The sequence below is a fragment of the Corapipo altera genome, unplaced genomic scaffold (assembly GCF_003945725.1).
Source record: "Corapipo altera isolate COAL_440 unplaced genomic scaffold, ASM394572v1 126, whole genome shotgun sequence".
Taxonomy (NCBI): domain Eukaryota; kingdom Metazoa; phylum Chordata; class Aves; order Passeriformes; family Pipridae; genus Corapipo; species Corapipo altera.
The window spans coordinates 1,224,787-1,251,610 of NW_020884937.1; the positions used below are offsets into that span (position 1 = coordinate 1,224,787).

Here is a 26,824-nt window from a genome sequence, read left to right on the forward strand (position 1 = left end):
GAAATTACTACAATAATCCTTAATCACTTTTGTGGGATTTTTTGATTGAGATTTAACAGTGCTTTTTTTCAGAGTTGCCATATTTTTCGAAACCCCAGACAGGATATTTGCCACAGTACCAATTAAAGTTGCCTCACTATGCAGAAAACGATCTCTGTTAAGTACAAAAATGAAAAAAATTAGGAAGTTGGTTGAAGCATTTTCTTAACATTCTTCCTGAGTGCTATTTTGAGCTTTTCAACTCAAATGATGAGCTACACAACTTCAATCCCAGTTTGACCTCCAAACACCTTAAGTTACAGCTGAAGTGGATACTCGGATGAAGAAGAGGAGTTTCCCCATTTTGTCCCAAATTTTGGGCTGTCCCCAAGAGTCTTGGAATCTGCAGGAGAGTCCACGTTTTCTGCATGTGCCCAGTTTGCTGGGTCTGACCTCAGGGGGCAATGACACATTGTTTCCCCAGTGGTCAAGACAAATGGACAAACACTGTGGCAAAGAGCAAAGTCTTTGGAAGAGGAACTTCCAGCTGTTTAAAGAACTAGTGGATGAGATCCCCCGGGAAACTGTCCTTGGAAAAAGGAGCTGATCAGAGCTGGCAGCTCTTTAAGGACACTTTTCCTAGAGCACAAAAGCTCTCCATCCCCATGTGCAAGAAATCAGGCATGACAGGCAGGAAACTTGCACATTAATATTAATATTTACACACACATATTAATGTAACACAAATATTAACATCACTCACTGTTCATTTTCATAATATAACTTGCCAATGGCCCAGGCAATGATGATTGGACAAGGAATACCTGCAGGAGCAAAAAAAACCAGGAGTTAATCATGGATGGCTGGATGCATCTATGGTCCCAAAGTAAATTCAGATTTGTGTGAGGAGAGAGTTAATGAACTGGAAGACTCTAAGTACAGGTGGTCCTATTTTGGTATCCTTGAGACATCACAATTGCTAAGATCTCTTAATGTATAAATTAAAAAAAAATATAGTCTCAACAAAATTTTAGTAGCAGTAAGAAAAGTTAATAAAAATATTAACAAACACAAATATATACCTATATTTCTATAGAAGTGACCAGAACAATTTTGTCTGACTTAAAGGTAATTTTGGTCACTTTTAATTTTCCTGTAGCTGATACAGCAAAATCTTAAAGACAGTACTTGGGGGTGGGTGTTTAGGTTTTTATTTCCCAGGCTCCAGGAAACTTGGAAACTTACTGGGATCTTTGGATGAAGCACATTTTTGAAACTTTGAGTAACTTTTTGAGTTCAGTCTTCTCTATGAAATAGGATTATAAGAAAGATTATCTTGATATCCTGCAATATCAGAATTAATTTTTCCCCCCTGTAAAGGATCCAACTGCTCTTAAGTTTACAGACTTACTCCCTACAATGTGCAATATGCTCTCTGTGTGTGTGTGTATGAGCTCTTGTCAAAGCCATGGATCTGCTTTTGGGGTTTGCTTTCTGTTGTACCCAGCAGGTGTTACTGTCATGCTCCTCAGTGTAGTAGATGAGGTGTATTTGCACACTTAATGTCCCAGCAATGCCATTTCCTCTGTTTTCCAATTCTGATTTTGTATCAAAGCTCATGTCCAGAGCTTTGCCCTTGTGCTTGTTTTGTGTTAGGCCTTCACAGTCCAACTGGCTTGGAGGGCATTTGCTGGAGCAGGAAACTGGAATTGAGGGAGAAAAAATAGAACTGGCCTTTTGACACAGACCTCCTGGGGAAAACAGGAACTTTTTCACCCAGACGAGGACTGGATTGATGTCAAAAGTGGAGGAGGAGAGTTTTCCCTCTCCATTTCCCCTTAAACCTGTGGCCTCAGGAAAAACCAAACAAGACAACCTCCAGCTCCATCCCTCATTCCAAACCCCAGGTTCATGTCCCTCTGAAATCAGTGCTACTCTAAGGTGGATGCATGGGCAGAGGCCAAGATTCAGCGACCCTCACTAGTATCTGCTTCTTTCCTGGTGGAAGCAACATGACTTAAACCCTCCTGCAGGAGCAGACGTGGCCTTGTCTCTGACCCTGCCTTTGAATCTCCCTTTTGCTGCCTCTTTCTGTGGGAAATGGAGGCTTTAAAGAGATGAAGCACCGTGGAAAGAGAACCATAACACAGAAAGCGCGGGACTGAGTTGCAAGTGGTCATATGTAAACAGCAAGAAGAGCAGTTCTGATCTCCTGTCCCACCATCCCTGGTGGCTCTCGTGCCCTTCAAATGACTGTGTTGTCTTCCACCTTTTTCACCACTGACTCACAGGGTCTGGTGCACTTTTCCCCCCACTTTTCTTGCTAGGCACGAGCAGACAAAATGCAGCCACATCCTTTCTTCTGGAGGAAAATATTTTACTTTCCCTTGTGAAACGAAGAACAGGGATTTGAGAATGAGACTGGTAAAAAAATGTTTATGAGAAGGCAGAGCAGAGCCAGAAAGGGCCTAGAAGGGTAAGAGAAAGGGTATATTCAGCTCACACCACTCCTGCATTAGCAGGGCTCTGAGAGAAGTAGGGAGGGAAAACACCATGGATCAAACCAGTCTGTGGATCCGTGAGAGCTGTGTAAGCAGCTGATTTTCCAGTTTGGTGACAGAATTGAAAAATACTGGGCAAAAAAATTTGAATCAATTCCCCACATAAACATTTTTTTTTCTCCTACAACTCTTTTTCCTCCCATTTTGTTTTGGACTGAATGACATATTTTGTCTCAAAGGCTGTCTCTGCCCTCAGAACTGCAATTCAATTACTTCTGCACAATTCTGAGAGGGAGAGGCATTTTCTGAACAAAATGTCTTCCTACTTTCAGAACAGAAAATATTGATGACTTTTTTCCACCTTTCTTCTTTCAGCAGAAAAGAACTGCCAAATTCACTAGCTCTGTCTGACCTCAGATTCTGCCTTCAAGTGAACAACCTGCCTGCACAGGGCTTGTCTTGCCAAACATCTCCTGTCAAAGTTCAAAACATGGAGATGTTGGTTGGAAAGGACCTCTGAATGTACCCACTCCAATTATCTGCCCTAAGCAGAACTATCAGCACTAACCCACGCCAGCCTGGTCTCGGCCTTGGTGAATTTTCAATACCCCCAGGGTCAGAGATTTCACAGCTTTTAAGTTATCTGTTCAAGTTGCACCACTTTCTGATACATTTTCTGTTTTCTTAACGCCCAGCTTAGATGTCCCAGTCTGCAACTTGTGGATGTTGTCCCTTCTTATAAAACCTGCAATTATCAAGAAGAATTTGGCTCCCTCATTTTTGTAATTATCTTTCAAATCATTCTTGGTACCTCACAGATCCTTCCTTAGCTGCCTCTTTGCCAGATTGAACAGGCTCAGCTCCTTCAGACTCACTTCACATATCATGTCTTTTATACCCCTAAACATCTTGATAGTCTTTTACTGGATAATCTCCAGTTTTTCCACATCCCTTTTTGACCTAAGAGACCATAACTGACCACAATATCCCAGAGGTGGCCTTACCAAAGCTGAGTCTGTGTTGCCATAGGGGAGATGACATGGGGACTCTTTGTTAAAAGCTGTTTTCCAGGAACAAATCCCTCAACAGTCCAAAAGACAGCTGTGAAGCTGGACTGGTAGGTAATCAGGCTTCTCTTCTAGTCAGCTCCCCACTTAGAAGTGTCTCTTGAGACTGAGTGTTCCACTGGGCATGGACAGTGCCTCTTCTGCTTCACACTGCGTTGAACAGCAGTGTGTGAGGGGTTGTGGTCACTGCTTTGCTGATTGAAGTGAAAGGGATGTGGTCTGAAAGGGATGTGGTACGGACTGCTGCCTTTCCAAAAGGCTGAGCCTGGGAGTTCTCTTTCTTTCCTGAACACCAGGTCTCCAAGGATGAAGCCAAATCAGGTGATAGCCTATTAGCTTTATATCATCACCACAGTGAAGAACTAAACCTGATCTCACGTTGTTTTGACACAGTTAGATCTGAATGTCAGATTTTGCCCCAGCAGGATTTTTGAAGTTTATTCTTGCTGCTCTTGTCTTTAACACTTTAACGTCAGGTACCATCAGATAACACCATTTTAACCATGGAAGTCACTTACACCATCCTATGAAGAGAAAGACCCATTTCCTCAGCTTATCCGTGGAGTAAGTCATCACTATAGCAGTGTGCAAGTAGCAGCCTTCCACAAACATCCAGAAGAAGTTGGTCACCACAAAATAATTGTAGACAGTGGTAATACATCGACACCAGGGCTGGAGAGGAAACAGAAGAGAGTATTTTAAAATTATGGTGAGAACATTTAAAAGATTCTGTATGTCGTAATCCCCATAAAAATCAATGGGAGAATTCACTCCTGGGACACAGATTTTCCCTGTGACTTGGAATCATAATATCTTGGGTGTTGTTGGCGACTCCCAGCTACATCTGTGACCGTCTGCTGAGGCTGCTTTGACCATGATATGCAGGAATTCCTGTATCTAAATGTGTGGAAAGTTAACATGCCAAAGGCAAATCCACACCAGCGGCCTCCAAGCAGTGCGAGGACACAAGAGGAGCAGCTCATTTGAACACAGATGATCTTCCAGAGGCACAGCCATATCCTTAGGGTTGTATCAAAAGATGACATGAGAGTCTAAATATCTAAATATCTGCATATCTGAGGCAGGATAACCCACCTGCTGAGCAATTCAAATACAAGGCAGACATTAATGTCACAGTCTTGCTTCATTTCCATTGAAGGAAGGAGCACCACTAACATTTAGGCAAAAAAAAAAAAAAAGTGCTTTAAAGGTATGTTTTTATCAGTCACTTTATCTCCTCTGTTCCTGCCATTTGTGCTTTATTCTGTAAGTCACATCACGTCACACTTCACCTCTGAATTTTGCCTTAAACCCAACAGGAATTTTTGGTCAGGCTCATTGCATAAATACAGGCATTTCCTCCAAATGAGTGTGCAGTGAGAGCACAGCTGTGGAATCACAATGAGCTCCAGAGAGGCTCCAGGAGGTAATATCCCATCAATAAATCACAAGGAACCGATGGCAATTTCCACAGTTCTCACACAGAGGTCTGGGAAAATGTCTCTGTGACCAGGCACACACTGAGCAGGACACTAATTACCTGTGTTCACTGCCACCACTGGTGTCATTTTGGTCTCACCATTCTCCAGACTTTTAATTAACTCTACTGGAGTATTTGCAACTTTTGATCCTCAGTTGGTTTTAGTTCAGCCCTCATATGCATGAGGTGTGGATGGTCTCTAGGCAGTTGACAGAGCAGCAGGTTCCCCATCAAGCCCAGCACAATTCTGGAGACTAAGAATTTATTGGGCAAGAGACACAGCTGCAAAGCAACAGCCCATTCACAAGTTGTGGATTTGTTTATTGAATGGAAATAAAAAAAAATCTTTTGGATGTGTTAAAGCTTTCATTTCTGTATTATTTCATTAATATTTCAAATGTGGTCTGACTCCATCCTTAAAATAGGATTAAAAACCAAAACAATTCAGAAAAAGATAAACCATTCTGTTCTCAAGATTTTGTTTAAACCAAATTTTTTTTTTTCTTCCCATTTTGGCTTGAGCAAAGGAAAATTAAGCCATAAACAAACAAACAAACAAATGAACATTTTTCTTTCACTAAAAAAAAATAAATATTTTGCTTCCATTACTGGTTGACCCCCAAAGTAGTAAGACTCCTAACTCTCACATTTGATTTTTTGAAGGTATGAGCATGAATTAAATCTTTCCCTGTGGCCTCAATCCCATGAAAATGTTCTGATAGAGTGTCTCCACTCTTGTTCACTTCTCTCCCTCACTTACAAGATTTACACAGTTTTTGTCCTTCCAGAGCTACCCATTTTCTGAAGAATTTGAAAAAATAATTATATCTGAGCCTGTTGTTCTTGTGATGGAACTGAGTGGAACTGGATTGGGAAGATACTGGGACAGATACAGACAGAGACACAGTGGTGGGGAGATCTCCTTCTGCAACATTTCCGTAGGAGACCAAAATAAAATAAATTTTGAGCAATTCCCTTTTGGAATATTGTGGATTTATTACTATTGAATAATAAACCCAATTTGCTGAACTCACTAATTTTGTTTATTTGACTGAGGATTCTTGATCCCCACATGTATCCACCACCAGGCTGCAGATATATTCAGCAATTCCCCTTCTTGATTTATTTATAAGCACTATAATTTAATGCAAAATATTTCGATGTTGAATCCTTGATGCTTCTGTGTCTGTGTTATTTAATCTCCACTGATCAGCACAGAAGAGATCACATTATCAGCCAGCATAAAAGATGTTGTTCCCATTGATTTTCGTGGCGTTATTTTGTTATACCACAAAAATATAAAGTTATCATTCAGACTTGCACAAAGCACCAAAAAGACTGCAGAGAAAAGATAAGTTAATGAAAACTGGGGCATGTCCTTAATACTTGCAGGGTTTTATTTTCCTTGGCAATTTGTGGTTACATTTTTAAAGGCATTTGAATGCCTGACTCCAACAGATTTTTCCTAAATAACTGTAAAAATCTGTATTAAGATTTGCAGCATTGTCATGAGAGTAAGTCACTCAGCATAAAACTGTTGTCCCTAAAGCTCCCACACCACCATCTTCTGGAGTATGAGAATGTCAGAAACACAGACAAAGCAAACACTGAATTAATAGAAGCTACATTTTTCTCAAAGGAGCATCTGAATGAATAATAATAGAGATTTATGCACAGCCTTCCTCCTTATCTAGGTACTAATGATTTTTCTATTTGTTTTCCCAAAGAATGGGATTGAAGTTGAGATGTCAAATCTTACATTTGAAAAGTTAATTAAGGATGCTGAGTGTGCCCAATTGACATTCAAATGAATGGATATTCAGGCTCCTGGGGTAGTTTTCCATTTCTACAGGGCCAGTGGAGCCATGATTGATAGCAGCTGTGGATCCAGCTCACAGTCTATAGGCATTGTAGTCCATCTGCTTTCCAAAGACAGAGAGTATGAAGGGGGTGTGTGTTTGCAGTAGGCTTTCTTCTTAGTTATGGAGCTAAATATGAGGGGACATCCCCAAAAAGGAGAATACCTGGCTATAAAATTATTACCAGAGAAAGAGAACAGCAAACTACCCTACCAAGGGACCATCAAAAAGGACTAATTTTCAAGGAAATGTAGAGCTGTTCTCCAAGAAAGTAAAGAAAAATGCTTTTTCTTTTGGAGTGGATGTTTTCATTCCACTCTGAAATCCTTGTACTACTGGGGCTGCTGGGTGACTAAAGAGGGAGAGGAATTACCTTGATGTCTTTGACAGGACAAGGGGTCATGGTTTCAAACTAAAGGAGGGAATGATTAGATCTTAGAAAGAAATTATTTCCTGTGAGGGTGGGGAGGCCCTGGCACAGGTTGCCCAGAGAAGCTGTGGCTGCCCCATCCCTGGAAGTGTCCAAGGTCAGGTTGGATGGGGCTTGGAGCAACTTGGGCTAGTGGAAGGTGTCCCTGCCCATGGTAGGGGGTAGGAACTAATTGATGTTTAAGGCTCCTTCCAACCCAAACCATTCCATCATTCTGTGATTACTGTACTTACACAGGGACTAATTCACTCAGAGAAGCATCTGCAGTTGAGAGTTACTTGAGTGAACAAGAAATAACACAGAGCATGAGAGAAATGAGAGCATGGTGACCACAGTGCTGCTTTTCTCAAGTGCTCAGTGCCATGCAGAGAAGATGCCCCACTTCTTTCTGCCTCCAGCCTTCCCATTTTTTTTATTGTGTGGATCTGTCTGGCCCCTTGAACTGTTTCTGACTCCCAACCACCCATTAGAAATCTGACTTAGCTATGCCAGGAGGAAACTCCTCCTTGCTTTTCTGATGTCTGGGTTAGTTCTCTGCCAGTTTAATGAGTTCTGTTCCCAAGAGTTCAGTCCTCCCCAAGGGATCAAGAAAAGGAACAGAGGGAGTGCAAAGGAAGCAGCAGGAGCTGAAGTGTTTGGGTCCTTGGAGGAATGAGCCACCTCTTCCAGTGGCAAGCAGCTGCTGCAGGATGCAGTCCATGTCCCAGAACTTCATCCTCAAGGCCAGTATGGTGAAGAAGGGATTAACAGAAAAATGGAATTTTGTAAAAAAACCCCCACAAATATATCAACAACAAAATTTGTACTGTTTAAGGCCCTATTTCTCATCTTTTGGGAGTCCCATGGTCATCAGAAAAAGTAGCTGACTCAGAGCCTCAACAGCCAAATCAATTATTTCTGTCCCTGTTCATGGAGTTGTTGCCCTCTGGAATGAATTTTTTCCCTACACAGGTGCAGATCACTGCAAGATGCTCTGACAAAAATGGTCAGGAACCACCACGTTTAGTGTCTTACACAATATTATGTCTCACAATATATACATTTGGAAAGCATCTCTGGTCAATGAAGAGATGACAGAAGCTTTTTGGCAGGATTTTTACTTTAAAAATCCCCTTTGATATTCAGTAATGAGGAAATCAATGGAAATTTAGCAAATCTAAGGTAATTTAAATTTTCTTCATCTTTTTCAAATTGCATGAAAGCCACTCTGAGCCTGTGGATAAGTGTCCTTGGTAATATTTCTATCAGCTGAACAAAGTCAGCACCTCTGCCTGCTCCCAAAGTCCATGGCAGAGAGATGCTGCCTCCAAGCACTTACTTCATTGCTTTCATGGATGTTGTGATCTATCATTTGGAGCAGAAACCACATCACGTTCCTCAGGATGAATGTGGTGATCAGATTCCAGTGGATAATATTCCTCAGGCATCGGATACTCCTAAACAGGGAAATGCATTTAAATCAACACACACAGTGGATATCCACATTAATAACTACATAAAATAAGTTAATTCTGGTCACTTGCAAAATTCCTCCTGCTTTATCCCCCTCCAGTCCCTCTCTCACAGCACGAAACAGGAGATTCAACTGTTCTTGCAAAGCGACGTACAACAATTTGTCTTGATAACACGAGGAGCTCCCTTTGACAAGAATCAATTCAAGCAGATGAAACAAAGATCAATGGGAAAAAAAATCAAATATTCAAATGCTCACTTAATCCTTGGTTATTGGTTTTGCTCCCCTCTATCTCTAGAACAACTCGAGTTGATGGGACAGCCCCTGAACCACCAGGCTGCACTGGAGGCTGCTGAATTGCTCACAAAAGGACATTTGGTGACAAATATTTGCACTGGAGTGGCAAAGCTGGAATAGTTTACATTTGGTTAGTTCTTGAACAGGCTCCCCTGTGTGAGGTTCAAAGTTAATGCAATAGGAGAGCACAGACTGCCTGGTTTCAGTCCTGGTCTTAGCTGGCTCTATAAGCTTTCTAAAACAAGGTAGAGCTGCACATCCTCCTTCATCAAAAAAATATTTTTATCTGGTTTTAGTCCCTCTCCAGCTCCCATTCAAATGCAATGTAAAATATGAACACAGTGTAAAATAAGAGCTACAGTAAGCTGGGACACAGTGCCATAAAACAAAAGAGGGGACATCTTAGTGTTTGCAGCTGGAAATGGCTCCAGGAGGCAGCCAGTGCATGATGAGGATGCCAGAAACCAAAGTATCACTGAAGTGAGACAGAGTTACTCGTTACAGATTCAGTCATTCAAGACCAGAGCATTTCCCTTCTCACTCTTTGTGAAATGGTAAAGGAAGGCAAGTGCCAAGTTGCAGCGTTGCAGTTGCAGAGTCTTCAGTTAAATGATCTTTTCTCAGCTAAAGGAAAACCACTCCAATTATGAAAATCACTTCCATAAGGGTTCAAACAGCCAGTGCATTTCCTGGGATTCAGAATTTGCTGTATCAGTCTCCCTGCTTGCCAAGGAAGCTGTCAGATAACATGGGACACAGAAAGTGGTGTTCTCAAACCTGCTCAGCTGGAACTGACTGCAGCTCACCCCAGTGACAGTAAAAAGAAAGGCATAACCCACTAACCAACTCTGCTGCTGCCTCAGGTCTTTTGCATGACAAACAAACCAATTTTCTTAATAACAAACACTATTTTCCTATCATAAAACAGTTTTTGCACTTTCCCAGGACTAAATTAGTCGGTCTCTGGGTTAGAAGCAGTTCTATTATGTCCTTCAGCCTCAGAGATTTCAGGCAATCCAGCAAAAAAATAAGTAGAAGACACATCTGAGATACTTACAGAGAGATGCTCAGAGGTATAACCCTACTAAGTCAATGTTAAAATAGTCTCTAAGTGTAACAACTCAGCAAGTATGAAATTGGTATTTGGTTTTCAGAGCCTTGGTGACTCATGACTAGAGTCAATTTGGAAAACAAATCTCCAGCTGTTCAGATTCATTCTCTTTTATTTAAGCTACAAACCCCCAAAACGATGCTCTTGGTGCAACCTGTGCTTCCAGGGAGCATGTCAGACACGTGTCTCACTTTGAAAATTTCACTTCTAACAAAATGAAGGCTCACAGTTCGGCTTTCAAAGAGATGAGGCAAAGAGCTACTGCTCATGTTGAACCCCAGGAATCCATGTGGCTCTGGGCAGGCTTTGAAACATGTTAATAAGGTCCTCACTCTGTTGATCATTCTGCACATAATGTCCTGCAGCTGCTTTTCACTTACACATTTTACTCAGGTTAAGGATTAGCAGATAATGGGATGAATTTGAAACACTGCTTGTAGGGGGAGAGGGAGGCAGGGGACTAAAACTAAGGAGATTCAGGTCAAACTGTGGAGTTACTGACATGAAATTAATTGCTTTTGAGAGCTCTAACAACAAAACAGATCCAGCATACTTGCCAGCTGAATGTATTTCTTGACAAGGATAAGAAAAAGGAGTGGGGAAAAAAAATCCCTTGCTGCAGGTGTCCATTTGGATGTAGTTTAATCATCCCATATGCTGGAACATTGCTAAATCTGGCTAGAGGAAATCTTATTCCCACAGGATTTACAGCAGGACATTGGACTGGACACAGAGGCAAAGAGAATCAGATAAATAGTTGCAGACTTTTTGGTTCAGATCATAAACAAAGTTTTTCCTTGCAGAAGTGTCCTAGCCATCAAAACCACATTTTCTTATGTGTCTTAAGATAAACACAGTGGACTTGATGGTCTCAAAGGTCTTTTCTGATCTTAATGATCCAATGTTTCTATCTATTGGCTACATTATCTTTGCCTTCTTTACTACTTGTTGGTTCCCACTGGTTTTTCTTCTTTGCCCCTCAGTCTGTATTCTTCAACCTTTTAGTGATGTCTGTGGAGGACACAGAGCAAGAGGGTCTGGCCTGTATTGGGAACCTCCAATCTTTACAGATAATTGTGATCAAAACTGCTTGTTTTCAAAAAGCCACATGTGTTGAGGGAAGGTGTGTTCCTGGGGTAAAATTAGGTAAGGCATAAATGCGGCCAGCAGCTGGAATGGACCAAAATGAAGCCTGGAGCCTTGACTTTGGGCATGAAACAGGGGCATCTGGCTCCCATGTCCCACTACCTTCAGCAAAAACCACATTTTGGATACCAGCAACCTCACAGCATCACCTCATTCCCTTCTGGAGACACTGTGTGTGGCTCAGATGGTAAATAGGTGCTTTCACCTGCTAAAAAGCTTCAGTCTTTGGAACTAACAGAGCCATGGAGAAGAGGCTGAGACATGTCCAAAAGTGCCACAGACTTTCCTAAACAGCTTAGGCAGTGATGTGACCATAGGCACAGAATGGTTTTAACCTTTTCACTTGTTTTGTTTTTCCCTCTCCTTTTTCTTTCAGTAAGAGTCCCAACTGGAGACTCAGAGCTTGTTTTTGTTTATAAAGAGCCCAGAGCCCATGGTTTCTCCTTGTTTCTGTCTCCTAACTACTACCAGCACAGAAATCACAGTGGCAGTAATGCAATTCATAGCCAAGGGCAGGGAAAGCTTGAGAAATGACTGTCAGGTTCGTACAGGGGAGGGAGGAACAGCAGGATAATGGAGTGTGTGGAGGCTGCAGGGCACAGCAGTGCAGGGCTGCAGTTAACTCGGTGTAACAAGGGAACAATCTCTTGGCAGCCACCTGAGAAAGCTGCTCTCATTTTCAGGCACTCCTGGTGGGTGGTATTATTGTAATTTAGCATGTGTAAAGAATCTGGAGGGATCCTGATTGAGGTGAGGGTTCCCTCATTCAGGCACTATTCACGTGTGACTGCTCTGCAGGGCTCAGGAGCTTAACCTGTGCCTAGAGTTTATCTGTGCAGCCAGGCTGCAGTCTGAGGTGAATGAAGGACATGTCCCAAACTGAGGGACAACAAAACTAGTGAGCAATAGGTGACCTACAACCTACAGTGAAAGGACAAAGCCAACATTGTCATACTTATCGCAAAGCCTGAGGAAAAAAACCTCATAAGACTCATAGGGGTAATTTGTCCTCCACAGGTCTTTACCTGGCTCTTGGTAGATGGATGGTAGCTTAAATTTATAAGCCTTAATTTAAATTTAAATACTCCTGTTACTCATGAAAATGACCTGTCCCATTTTGAACCTTTAAACAGTCATAACAGTCTTCTGTGACAATGGGCCCCACAGTCCCCTTCTCCTTGATTAATTATTGGCTTCACTCCATGGAGTGGAAAAGTAAGCAAGCCTGTGCTCCAGGAACAGCAATAACTGCCCTCACAGGCAGCACTGGAAAGGCATTCCCATCACATCCTAACTGGCAGGAGGTGGAATTTAAAACACATTAAACTGTGTTGTAAGTTAGCAAATTGAGCTTTCCTAGAGGCACAGTGAATGAATTCCCTCAAAATGGAGAAGCTAAGGAGTTTGGGGTTATTCTTACCTCAGTAGGGAGATATCTCGATTTGGGGATTGTGGCAGTGGCAACATCAGGAAAAATGAGAGCACAGAGAGCAGAGAGCTGCCTCCCAAGAGGGCAGAGAGCCGCATGAGGGAGGGGAGAAATGAGAGATGAGGGGACTGAGGGCTGAACTGCTGCTTCAGACAAAATTAGAGCACTGCTAGGAAGAAATTGTGAGTTACAGAGCCATCTAGAGCCCCCTGGCCTGAAAGACCTGATGATAGAAGGCTTCATATTCATCTTCATGTCAGGTAACATCATTTATGCCATTTCCACTTGTTTTACAACTCTTGATATGTGTTGAATGGTGCAAGTGCCTCCCAGATTCCAAGAACAGCAGCACAAATCACCATCCCAGATATCCTGAAGGCTGGCACGTGACAAGACACGACAGACTGAGCTTATGGGCTTCCATTAAAAGGCTTTTCCTGTATTTCCTTCCTACCCTAATCCTTTTCAGAAAAAAAAAGTTGGTCAGAGCTTTGGCTGGACTCTTCTACTGACTCTTCCCTGGTGCATGAGTCCAAAGATGGAAGCAAGAATAAAAGAGGTTGTAGCAATTTGGTCACAAGAGACTTAAAGATTGAAGCCACAAGACAAAGACATAAGAACTTCCATATTCAGACAGACCAGTGGGCAGGAAATGGGCTCAAGTTACACCAGGTGAGTTTTAGATTGGGTATTAGGAAAAGCTTCTTCACTGAAAGGGTGGTCAGGCATTGGAACAGGTTGCCCAGGGAAGTGGTGGAATAACTATCCCTGGAAGTGTTCAAAAAATGTGTAGATGTGGCACCTGGGGACATGGTTTAAGTGGTGGACCTGGCACCAGCACCCTGAACTGCTTGGTGTGCAGGTGTCAGAGGTGCCACATTAGGAACAACAGCAGCAAAGACAAAAAAACAAACCAAATTCTCCAGCAGTTGACGGCAGCATGAGTCAAAGGTGGGCAGAAAGAGCTTCAGATTGTTGCTACAGGGAGGACTCTCTGATAATATTTCCACAAAATGACCCTAATTGTATGATTCAACATAGAAAGCAGAGAATTAGAAAACCCATTCTTTTGATTTGAGAAATGATGAAATCTGAAAAGGCAAGAAAAAAACCCTTATTAACTATTTCTGCAGAGGCGGCCTCGCTGATTCAGAAATGGACATCTATAAATAACCCTGGTAAAACTCAAAGCAGCTTTCTGTTATATATCAGTTTTTTTCTCACTCTATTCATACAGTGGTATTTTTCCTCTGGGATGTGCAGAGCTACTATTTTCTGATTCAAAGCATGACATAAACAATTAACATTAGCAATTATAATAATGTGCCAGCGTGGCTGGAAGCTCGCTGAATTAGTAGAATCATCTGCATAAAAATAATTGCAAATGAAAACTTTATTAAAGAAGCTTGGAAACCTTCTATTAATTCATGTAGTATTCCATTAATAATGATGTTCAATTAAGACTGCTGTCCCAAAGCCTCTCTCCAAACATCTGATAGGAGAAATAGGAGTGCACTTTGCTGGAGTCCTTCCCATTCCATGACTGTTGAGCAAGCCAGAAGGAGAATCGTGGACAATACTTAAAAAAAAAATATTTTCCCTCTTTAGTCTTTTCTAGGGCAGGCAAAGCACATGTACAAGCCATAAATGGCTTGGAGTGGGAAGAATACCTAACAGCAAGTTATTTCCCAGGCTCTGTGCCTGTCATGGCCTATTTGATTTCATCCGCATCGAAGCCTTCCCTGAGGTTCTCATGGTGCTCATGTTCAATCAGTGCACATATTCTGGTACTCCTAATGCCTACAGATGGGAAAAGCAGCTGGAGAGGTTGGCAGGGAAAATCAGCTCCTTGGTGGCAGTTGCCTGGGGAAATATAAATATTCCCACAGGAAATGCAAGGGGCAGTTTCAAGGGAAGAATGAAAGCCTGGAAGAAAATAACAGCTTTATTACAAGGACAGGAGTGAGATGCTCAGGTGAAGAGGAGAAGCAGGAGCTTCCATTAGTGTTTAGGATGTGCAGAGACCCTAAAAATAAACCCACTGTGGAACCATCTGTGCTCCACTAAGTCTTTTCCAAAGCTTCGTTCTCCTGCCTTCAAGTCAGTTTTTAATCACAGGACACGGGGCATCCTGCCTGCTTCAGACACAGAGGCTCACAGCAGTGATGTTCCTGGGCTTGGAAGGATGCAGTCAACACAACACACAAGAGGACCACAGGCAAGACAGCCCCAGGACAGCCCCAGACTGCTTGTGCTCACTGCCAGTGTCTGGCTGGGAATGACGGTGGACAGGGGTTAATGACCTCTGTGAACTCCCCATGAACAGTGTGGATAACTGTGGGATACTCCATCAGCCTGGCTTTGCTCCTCATCAGCCTGCAAGAGTAATGTTGCCCTGAGAGCCACGTGGTTAAATAAGGGCTAATGGAAACCCAGTCACGGGATACTCCAGCCTAAGAACAAGGCTCCAACCTTGACTGTGCTGTCAGCTCTTCCGATGGAGAAAATTCCTGTTATTTTCACAGGAATGACAAAGATGACTTCGCTTAGTGCAGCATCTGACCGTGGTTTAGACGGCTGAAAAAAGGTTTAGAACTCTGCTCTAATTTGTTTTGTTAAACAGAGGTCATTTGTCAGTAATGTTTGAACCAAAGAGAAGACAGGGCTGTAAAGTATCTTCTTTTTTACAGAAAACATCTTGCAGGTCAGGTTTTAGGTCAGGTTTTAGTGCCCCATAACAGCTTTAGAGTAGCAGGGGCACAGCACATGACTACAAACCTCTAGGGTTTATCTGAGATGCTGATATCTAGGTCAGCAGGTTGTAGTTATCAGTCCACACTGTGGAAGGGTGAATACTTTCTTGTTTAATATTTTTCCATTGCTGCTGGATTGCACAAATTAGAGACAGGACTTCAGAAGCCAGACACAGAGCTAATAGTAGCTGGTCTGGCTTACAGCTACTGTTTGGGAAATACGAGTGCACACCATGTTCTCATTCATAATCCACCTGTGGGATTATTTAAACAAAAATTAAAAAAATTTTGAAACAAAATTAATTTAAATTGCCAGTTTGGGAATTCAGGGGTTACGTTTTGGGTGCTTTTTTTGCTCTTAATACAATTACCAAATCTTATTTTATTGTCTACATTTGCAGATACTGTGTGGATAAACCAAGGAGGAAAGTCTGAGCATCTGATGCTGCCTCTCCCCTTGGCCTTGTTTCCACCAAAATATGGTGAAAAATATTTAATTATTTTTTTGTATTTGTCCAGGAATTTAGAAAAGACCATATAGTCTGATCCTTCCAAATAGTCATTCCTGTGCTCTGTCTAAATCCATCAGCCTCAGGATGCTCACTGTGCCTCAGGAAATGCTTCCAGTGGTTCAGCCTGGGCACCTCCCCAAGGAAGCTGCTGTTTCCAAACATGCCCAGGCAGCCCACAGGTTAGTAGGGCTGTATGTGTGCCATTTGGGGGTGACATAAATTTCCACTTCACTTGTGTTTTAACAGAGTAATGTGAAGCAGCAGCTTTCATAGGATCAAAGAATCATAGAATGGTTTATGCTAGAAAAGAGTTCTAAGATAATTGAGCTTAACCGTTCACACAGCACTGTGTTCACCACTAAACCGTGTCCCCAAGGGTCACATCCACATGCCTTTTGAACACTCCCAGGCATGGCAACTCCCTCACTTCCCTGGGCAGCCTGTCCCAACGCCTGACCACCCTTTCAGTGAGGAAATATTCCCTAATATCCAATCTAAACCTCCCTTGGGACAACTTGAGTCCATTTCCTCTCATCCTGCCACTCGTTACCTGGGAAAAGAGACCCAATTCCACCTGGCTCCAGCCTTCTGTCAGGAAGTTGTAGAGGGTCATAAGGTCTCCCCTGAGCTCCCCCAGCTCCCTCAGCTGCTCCTCATCAGTTCTGTGCTCCAGATCCTTCCCCAGCTCCGTTCCCTTCTCTGTACACCCTCCAGCACCTAAGTCATCCTTTAGATTGGACACAACAGGAGAAGCCTGAGTGCTGAACAACCACAGTGGAGTTCATGAGGGAACTTGATGGGTAATTCTGTGGATGAAAACTGAAATGGAACCATTTAGTACTTGCATAGCTGCAGGTGAATTTTTAGTATATACCTCTAAATATTGGCTTGAAACCATCTGCTCTGCTTCTCCTTTCCAGAAATGACACAAGGCATGGGGTTTTTTTGCAGTAAATTGCACTCCTGAGCATGATTCACATTCCAAACTGTAATGACCAAACTTTGCTTTCTTCCTTTCTCTTAAATCTTGGAAAAGTTGCAAGGCTTTCTCCCAAAACTATTCTGTCATCATCAGAAGTAGAACAGAGCACAGACAAGTTTTACCTTGTCAGTCAACATCAATCTAAATCTTGCACAGAGCAGTTCTATTATCAGAATTCAAACAAGTTAGTGTCCATCTCCAGAAAAACACCCTCATAGCCAAAATCTTGGCAGCAACAGAAATACACCAGTAGGAACACATTTCTAACACAGGAGAGGAAGTGGCCTCCTGATCCTCCAAACCTCAGGTCAAGAAAGTAATTAAGTAAAAGCCCTTCATTAATTCCTGATGCTCTCTTTGAACTCCAACTGAATTTTTTTCTCTACTGCATTGCTCCTGGACCCCTCTGCTCTGTGGGTTGGAAACTACCCTCTAATACCTGCTCCCAGGCCTGTCTTCTAGAGTGCCTATACCCATTTCTTCTTGCACTGACACTGTCCTTGATTGTAAGTAGCAGTTTCTAATGTTTCTTGAGTGGTGATGGATTTATGGGCAGCAATAACAGTCCTCAGCAGCCTTCATTTTGCAAGGCCACAACACCACTGTTTCAGATGCAGCTCTTGAAACCTTTCACATTTTAAGAATGCAGCTCTCTGGGCACACTTTTAATTACTGGTATTATTTCAGGACTTCACGAGGGCTCTGCTCTCTGTGGGTTTTGTGTGGGGTAGGCTCTACACAAAGAGTCTAAAGAACAAGTCACACAGATGTGAGATGAGAGGGGGCGAGTAAAGGCAGTGGGAAGACAATGGCCTGAGGTTAATCAATGGGAAAAGTGTTTCTGTCCTTTATCTGAGTTGCCGAGATGAGACACTTGACAGTGGATTCAGGCAGTTCAAGCACTTCAGATGCTTTGTATTCAGAGACAACCCTCTCATTGCATATGTGCTTGTTTACAGCTCAGCTCCCTCATTTTCATTCCTGCCTTGCTTTGGGAACTTTACTGTGGGCTGGTGCAGGGTGGGACAGAGTGAGTGCTGTCCCCAAATCTACAGCCACTGCACACATCTCACTCCTGCTCCACTCTGGTATTTTTGATGAAGTTTAAAAAATGCCATTAATGAATCATCAATGAAGGCTCTGCCATTTCAAGTGGCAGACGGAATAGAATTGACTCAGCTGGGTGGGGAGTCGGGAGATGAGGGGGGAACATGGAGCATCAACACGAGCTCGTGAATTCCATCAGTTGATGCCCTGTCCTGGGACTTGCTCTTTCCTCTTGTTCCACAACAGAAAGGCACAAACGGAAGGATTGCACCTGAGATCTGGAGCCTGCTCTACTCTAACCACACCAAGCAGCACATCCCTTTTAAATGCAAACCAGTGCTAACTGTGCAGATCTCCTCCCCACTGGGTATATCCTCAGTCTCTAGGTATCAGAGACTTTTGCTCTGATAGGTGTCAGATCACTTTGCTCTAAGAAACCTTCTCTGTATTTATGCTCTGCATTTCTTCTGACAGGTTTCTAGAAAGCATTTAATCAAACTCTTCCATTCCTACCAACAGAGGCCTGCAGCAGCAGTCTTGCCAGCTGCACACCAGACTGAACACCGAGGGGCAGTTCAAAGAAGCTTGGAACAGGGGAGGATAAAGGAAAGCAGATTTTCTTCTCCTAAACCCTGGGAGATAGTTAGGGGGTAAAAAAGAAAAAAAAAAGGCTATGTTGTTTCAGGAAAAAAAATGTTTCAATCTTTTGGGAAGAAATAATATGTGGGATTTAGGAAATCTGTATGTAATTGTAAGAAAGAATGGTGACACTGCCTCAGTGCTATGGGAAATCAGATGCTTTAATGGAGAAATAGAAAGAGGTAAATTTAGAAGCAATAAGAAAGCAAAATTTCCCTCAAAACCTCAACTCGCTTTCATTACGACTATACAAGTGACAAAAGATGTTATGACAATGTTTGTGGGTTTATTGGTTTTTTTTTTTAGAGCTGCCTTTGTCCAGCAACCCGTGCAGAAGCACATGTCATTTTTAATCTCCAGCCTATCTCCCTTTCAGCACCATCCTTTTATTGGATTCAAAACTCAGCAGGGACTTAGATGCTTCCCAGAACAAATACCTTTCGTCCCCTACTTCTTCTTCAGTCACCACTGAGCAAATAAAACATCTCCTGACTGAATCCAGCCAGGTCACTGCTGGCCATTGCCAGCACATTGTTTAATAACAAGTCAGGAGTTTTACAAAGGACTCTTATTCCCTCTCAGAGGCTGCTATAACAGCACACTAACAAGGGAAAATCCATGACAAAGCTATTTGGGTTTTTGCATTATCAGCAATTTGGGTTTCTGAATTATCAGCAACAATAAGGGAAAAATATGATTCAAAAGAAGCATTTCAATCTTTTTGTTTTGTTTGTTTGGTTGGTTTTTTAATAATTTTTTTTCTTCAGCTTGATTGGTATTACTGACAGCAGGTTTCCTCCTATGGTAAACCCCTGCTTTACCAGTGTGAGAATGGGATTCTATGGGATGATCAGGCTGAGTCAGTGGGAACTGCCTGTGTGCACCTGTGGGATGGATCAAACCTTGGCTATTAATGAGAACACACAGACCATGCAGTGTGGGCACATTTAACAATGACATGGGATGTGCCCTGAGCTAATCTCTCCAGATCCTGCCTTGAAGATCAGTGCATTTCTACAGAACACTTTGTGCACGAATTCTACATTTTTTATTCTCAACATATTTCTTTTTGTTTGTGAGCTTGCTTTGTTCTGCATGGTAAACACAGCATGGCCCTCGCACTTTTAAGACCTCTTACCTTTAGACCTTGAGAAACTAATGTTGACTTAGGAAGGATCTCAATGACTCATTGGCATTCAGTCAGAGTGCTAACAACAAGCAAGGTCTCTCCTTCATTTTCTGTTATTTAGGTGCTAAATTAAATGTTAACAGGCTTATTTTTTGGCACAGCCAGTAAAGGATTGGTTCATATGTGACAGAACTGGAGAAAATGAGATTAGAATAAGTCTTCACAGCAAAAATGAGGCCCTGGTTGAGTTTTCCTTCCTTCCCAGTTGTGTTGGGGGTCTCATGGACACAAATGGCAGATGATTCCATTACTTCCTGCTGCATCTGAGACTTCTGACCCTCAAAATAGGTGTGGAGTTCCTTAAGATTTTAGGGCAGGAGAACATTTCTGTGGGTTGTGAATGGAGGACAGAAGGTTTCATAAAGAACTGAGGAAGAACAGAACCGGGGCCAGGAAGACATAGAACAGATTTGGAATAATAGGGACTAGATCCAGTTTTTTCCCACTTCAGCACAATTGAGGACTAAGCTTCCCAGCAATGCAGCAGCTCCCTGGGCTGGGGCAGTAGTGGTGAAGTTCATCTCCAACAGAAGAACATCCATGTCAGTACCTGATCACCAAAGCAACACTCTTTGCCATGGCAACCAAATATTTCACCTGCTCTTAAAACCCCCAGTGTGGGAGACCCCACAGCCTTCCAAGCAGCTGTGTTCCAATACAGCAGGAGGGCTCCAGTCTCCTCCTTCAGACAGCACTGCTTTGGGACCCTGCACTGACAGAGCTAAAGAAAATCAAGCAGGTGGTGGGTGAGAAGCACAAAAATATGGAGCAGTCATAGAATTTGAGTTTTCCTGGAGGTCTCCTCTATCTTCACCCTCAGCAGGCACTCATGGAGTGAGGTGGATGGATGGAGTGGGGCAGGAAAAAGGAACTGACAGATTCCCACTTTGGGCCAAGATGTGAAACTATCAGATTGTATTTTTTTTTTGCCAGGAAATACCTAAATTCTCTCATTTCACGCAATTAGTAGGTGCCTTCTTCCACCCAAACTAAAACAGGGGGGGAAAAAACCCCTAAATAACTGGAATTGATTGTCAAAACTGATTTGTTCTTGGGGCACTTTGTGATGAAGATGTGCAGAACCTAGAATTTGCATAGGGGTAACCTGTAATGAAACATGAATCTGGGCTGCCTTCACTGGAGCATCTCTGGAACTTTGGAAAGCAGATGTGGCTCGACAGACACTGAGGTATCTCATGCTGGTTAATGCTGGCTGGACACTGGACATTTTTTGCATGATACAACGGGAATTTGAAAAGGCAGACTATCTTCATTCACAGCATGTACAGGAAAGTGCTTAATTGCTGCTTCTCAATTGTTGTTTTCGATGCTGAAGCTGACTGCAAAATTTAAATCTTAAAGTCAAAGTTTAAGTACCACAAGAACAATTTAAAATACATCAGCTGGGCCACTTCTGTGTTGAAAGCTGGATACATTTATACCATCTTATCTAATTGTTTTTGTGTTATTTACTCAAGCATTTATAAAAGATTCAGCATAAAAGCAGAGAATATAATTACAATGAATAATTTGCATTCTTTATTCAGTGTAAATTAATTCAGGTCTCCAAGCACTATGGGAATTAGCTTTATATGCACAGTAGAAGGCTTGAAATAGAAGTTTAAATTGATGCATCATAAAAGTTCCCATTGAATGTTTTAAAGTTTTTTTTTCTTTCCATTAGCATAGATTATTCTGTTTATAGATACTGGAGTGCAAGAAGATTTGTATCGTGAGTAGAAAAGGCCTTGTTAGGAATGTTCACGAGGAAAACTTTGCCTAAGACTTTGTAGGGACGCTCCACTCCAGGAAAACAGGAATTCTTTCACTGAGGTCACTGTCAATAATCAAGTCGTAAACCTGGGGAGGGGAGGGAGAGAATTCCTCCACAGCAGTTAATCCTCTGCTGTCAGAATAAGGTTTCTCTCAAGGATTAGCACTGCATGGCACTCAGTGGAGGTGGTTCTAAATTCATTTGAACTCTTCTAGACAACACAGCACAAATAGTACAGAAATACCAGTCAGGTAATCCAAGAAATAATGCAGAAATAACCCACCAGGTCACTCCCTATGAAAATATATCCCTGTGACTCAGGCTTTGTGCCTGCAATACATTTGATGACTGATGCACATCTACCTGTTACTTTCCACTAATTTTCCTTTCCTCCTGTCCTCTCTCTTTTCCCTGTATTCCTAATTTTCAATTACATATCCACTGGACCTACCATACTCCCTTCTGCACCCTGAGCCAGGGAAGTGTTTCTTTGCAGTCTCCTTGATTTGCATTCATCATTTCTTGGGGACTGGTGGGGATTAAGCTCCTCTAATGATGTTCCTCTTGCTATTTAAGAAAACTTTTAAGCTTTTAATGAAAGAAAAATCGAAATTAACCCAAAGCAAAATAGAAAGATTTCATTCTGTCTCCTTTGGGTTTAGATCTGGGCATTATCTGGCAGGGAATGTAAAATGCCTCATGTTATCATGCACTGCCTTACATTGAAAAGAAAAAAAAGAAATCTTGCCCCCAAAATTCACAACTCGACACGCTCAAATCTCGGTTTCCCTTAATGAAGCACTCTGTGCTCACCAGAATTTTTGTGCTGCATCAATAAATCATGCACAGTTCTCTCCCTGAACACAAACTTCAGCTTTAGGCTTCAGCTCCTATGCACAGAAGGCTCCAGCACAGCATTAGTCAACAAAACCATGGATGTGCTCGGGAGCCTCAAAGCCATGACCAGTTTTCCAGACCTGGACAGAGTTATCAGAGGGCTTTGAGCAGCCCAGTAAGTGTCACCCACGGAAGGTAGAAGCATGCAAAACACATTACTCACCTCAAGCACAAGAAAAGCATAAAGGCAACTATAAGGGCCCCTACTGAAATACAGTGCCCCAGGTAGTTTATGATGAGAGCAATCTTGTAATGGAGCGCATACTTCCTCTGGAGGTAAAGAGATAACAGGATTAAATCAGCATGAATCTCTAAGCACTGACATTAAGGAACAGTTAATCAGTCTAGAAAACAGTAATTACTTTTCTCAACCTTACAATGATATAATAGCCCCAGGGCTGATGCCTATATATAAACCAAACATATTGCCCAGGCACAGAAGTACAGATTTGGTGTTGTTTCAGTGTGGGATTTGCCCACAGTTTATTACAAATATCTGCAAAAGAAGTTGTTTTCTCCTCGTTTCTTTTTTCTTTTTTTTCCCTGCAATTTCATCAGGATTTCTTGTTTTCATTATTATGCTATTTTAAAACTTCATAATTTTAGGGCTACAGAGCTACCAAAGACACATCTTTTCAGAGTTTCAAAAGTAATAAAACACTATTTTCTTAGGAAACAGCATGGTCTTTATGAGCCAGGTTATGCCACTTTCCTGTTCAAATGGTTTGGTTTTCATACAAAAAATTCAGAAAGAAGAAGTAATAAAGCCTTCCCATACAGGCAGATTTTCCTCTGAGGGACATTCCTTGCAAGCTACGATCTTTATCCTTCCAGCTGAGGAAGAGCTGGAATCTGGTGGTGTCCCTTCAGTTCTGAGAGAGCCTGACAAACCAGAGATCCTACTGTTTTTAGCAGCAACCCAAGTATGGGATGGAACTTCATGTGTTGGTGTCTGTTTCCTAGGATGGGGGGAGATTATTGGTAGGTTCTAGATCCTACAAACAAAAAATTAAGTACCAAAGAGCTCCCACTTAAATCAGTGAATTTAGGGGTATGATCAAAAATTTGGCCTTGCAGTAGCTGGAAAGTTTTTTATTGGTGGGCTGCTGCTGGTTTCAGAAAAGAGAAGCAACTCCTTTCTTTCCCTGATGGATAGAAAGAAGTAGAAAAACACTATTGAGATAAATACTGAAGCTGGTTAAAAGGGGACAGAGGTTTGCTACTGAAAGAACCAATCCTCCTGAAAAATATATTCATTTATTAGGTTTGGCATTTGTTTCTTTTCAGGGTAAGCAGATCTTTCCCCAATTTGGGATGTTGTCCTCCTTCAGAAGAACGAGACCCTTGAAAACTAACCACCTACATTTCCTCCCTTGTGACAAAAATATAAAAGCAAAATCCTACAAATGGCACCAGTTTTCTAATTTTAGTTGAACTTCCTTTTTCCATTTTTTTTTCCTAGCAATTTCCCTTAACATTTTATTCCAGTCAAAGGAATTTGTCAGTGAATGAATGTTTGGCTGAAACTACAACCAGCAGCTGTAGTTAATCTGTTCCATTGTTCTGTGAAGATAGCATCTTCCAGCACTTTGCCAAAAAACTCTCTTGGAATCATTTCTGTGATGAAACCTGCCTGTATCTTCAGCACATGGAGTAATGTGCTGCTTCTGGACAGGACTCAACCATGCAAGGTATTTTTAAGTCCATTATAAAATCCCCTAAAATAAACTTCCCCATCCATGGGCCCATTTTTTGAATCGCCTCGAGGAGAAAAGAAAAAAAAAACCCAGCAAAACAAACCTACAAAATCCAAATTCCACAATGAGTTTTATTTATCCTTAAGACACAGGGACACTTACAGGGAAGGAAAACACACTTGACCTGATGTGCCTACCTGTGCAGTGTTGTATTATTCTGGGAGTGCCCTGGTAAACTGTATGGCTTAATGAAGTCATGGAATCACAGAATATCTCAAGTTAGAAGGGACCCATATGCACCATTGAATCCAAATCACTACTTCTTGCAAGACTTCCTAAAACTAAACCATATGACTAAGAACTTTCTTTAGAATTGCTCATGTAGTGCTAGGTATCTTCTGGAAGATGATAACATTTTTCCCAGGACAACGATCCTGCTCTTTGAGTCTGACCCTTCAGCTCCTTCCTGTAGCTCCTGACCGCTGTTTCAACTTCACTCAAGTTTTAAGAGGGCATAGTTCAAAACATTAGAAGACTAGTTGGAAAAATAAAATTATTAAGCTCCCGTTTGATGCACTGATGCTGAAGGAGAAACAGGCACGACTTTCATATTTTCAGTTTCTGGCACTAACAAGGCTTCCTGAAAGCAAATTCAAACATCATAGAAACAAGAACTGCCTCAGTGCCTATGAAAAACTAAGCTGACAGGGTGGAAAGATCACTTTCCACCAGCCTACATGCAATCTGCATCTCTGGTGGAATTGAAGACGGCACCTTCAGGGCTGAAAAACACGTGCTCAGAATCAGTCATGTGTTGGCCAAAGCTCAGTTCATGTAAAACACTTTCATAAGCCTTTTCTGTCTCGCCCTCGTGAAGACCAATACATCTAAAATGTCAACAACCTTCTACTGTTACCCAATATTCTTCTGCTTCCAGGAAGATGTTTCACTTCACTGAAATGAAGATATAAATTCTATTCAGGCTTAGGAGGAGGGTTTCTACATAAGAAATTAGCTAGAAAATGAGATCATAGAATCACAGGATAGTTTGGGTTGAAAGGGATGTTAAAGGTTGTCTTCTTCCAACCCACTGCCATGGGCAGGGACACCTTTCACTAGACCAGGTTGTTCAGAGCCCCATCCAACCAGCTCTGGAATACTTCCAGGGATGGGGAATACAAAGATGGTCTGCACACCAGTAGCCTTGCTCTCTGATCACAGCAGGTCACACCAGTGGAATCCTCCTCCATTACACACAACAATCATGTTACACCAGACAGTGCAGGGGTGTCTCCCACCAGCTTCTACCAGGTAAACTGAGGAAGCACAGCTTTATATCTTTACCTGCACCAGCCCTGCAAACCTAAGGCGTGGTGGGCTCCCTGCAGCCAGATTTCAGGTAATCGTGGAGTTGTTCTGTCTAGAGCACTTTTCCTCTTGCTTCGGTCAGAATGTGACTGCCGACCTGTCCAAACCAATTCAGCTAATGATTTGACTGAAGGACCACCTAATGACAGCACTCTTTAGTCCAGCTGACAAGGATTTTTCTCCCTCTAACAGAACTTACTGGCAGGTCCTGCCAGTGTTTACAGCTCATGTCTCCCTGTGGGGCTCTGCACTCCACTGCCAGTTCAGTCACTTTAGATTTCTTCCTGTTGCCAGCATGATCTCATCACCAGCACGGTTTAAAGACACCACATCTCCTCTCCAAAGACTTTCAGAAGCCACTGGGAAGTATCTTTGTCATCCAAGATGCCTCTGAGTTGACTGCTTTCCTGTTCTGAGCCAGCTGGAAGCTGCATAGCTGTGCCTGGTGTGGCTGTGCTCCTATGCAGGATATATTAGCTTAAGCCCAGCATGGTGCTAACTCAGCTACACAGCTTGAAGCCACTTCTAAACATCAGCAGAACCAAATTCATATCCAGCTGACATAGGCCACATAGACAAGACCAAAGTTCCTAAATTATAGCTCTTTTTGGAGGCTAAGATGTATTTTTTTTTTTTTTTTGCTGCCTGAGACTCTCATTTTATTTCTAACAAGCACAGATCTGTGCCCGATGCAGCAAAAGTCCTTTTGACACAGGAGCTTGTAGGCTGAGTAGAATTTTTGAATTTGTCACATGCTGTGCCATCAAGCAGCCAGCTGGATCAAAATTGTTTCTGTACCTTATTCCTGTGCCTGGAGAAGGAGCCAACTATTTGTTCAGAGGGTGAGATTCAGTCTGACATTAGGGAACCAACATCTGGGTATCTACCCAGCATCAGAAGCAAGGGATAGAAGTATTGCACACACAGACATCAGTGAACCTTGAGGTGCACTCAGCAGACCCTGTGCTTCCCAGCTGGCCCTGGTGACTGACCTCAAACTCCTGCTGCTGAATCATGGAATCATTAAGGCTGGAAAAGGCCTCCAAAATCGAGTCCAACTGTTCACCCAGCACTGCTGTGTTCACCACTAAACCATGTTCCCAAGGGTCACGCCCATGTGCTTCTTGAACACTTCCAGGGATGGTGACTCCACCACTTAAACCATGTCTCCAGGTGCCACATCTACACATTTTTTGAACATTTCCAGGGATGGT

At 42.3% G+C, this 26,824-nt stretch overlaps 1 protein-coding gene across 2 annotated transcripts in view; it reads right to left on the minus strand.

Moving 5' to 3' along the window:
• The window catches only part of CRHR2 (corticotropin releasing hormone receptor 2), a 141,474-nt gene that overhangs the window by 33,112 nt on the left and 81,538 nt on the right, over window positions 1-26,824 (minus strand). For both annotated transcript variants that reach the window (XM_027660632.1, XM_027660633.1), the window contains 4 exons: window positions 22,709-22,815; window positions 8,635-8,752; window positions 4,066-4,219; window positions 743-803 (listed from right to left, as the gene is read on the minus strand). In XM_027660632.1, coding sequence (XP_027516433.1) covers window positions 743-803; window positions 4,066-4,219; window positions 8,635-8,752; window positions 22,709-22,815 — 440 coding nt within the window. The remainder of the gene's footprint in view (window positions 1-742; window positions 804-4,065; window positions 4,220-8,634; window positions 8,753-22,708; window positions 22,816-26,824) is intronic.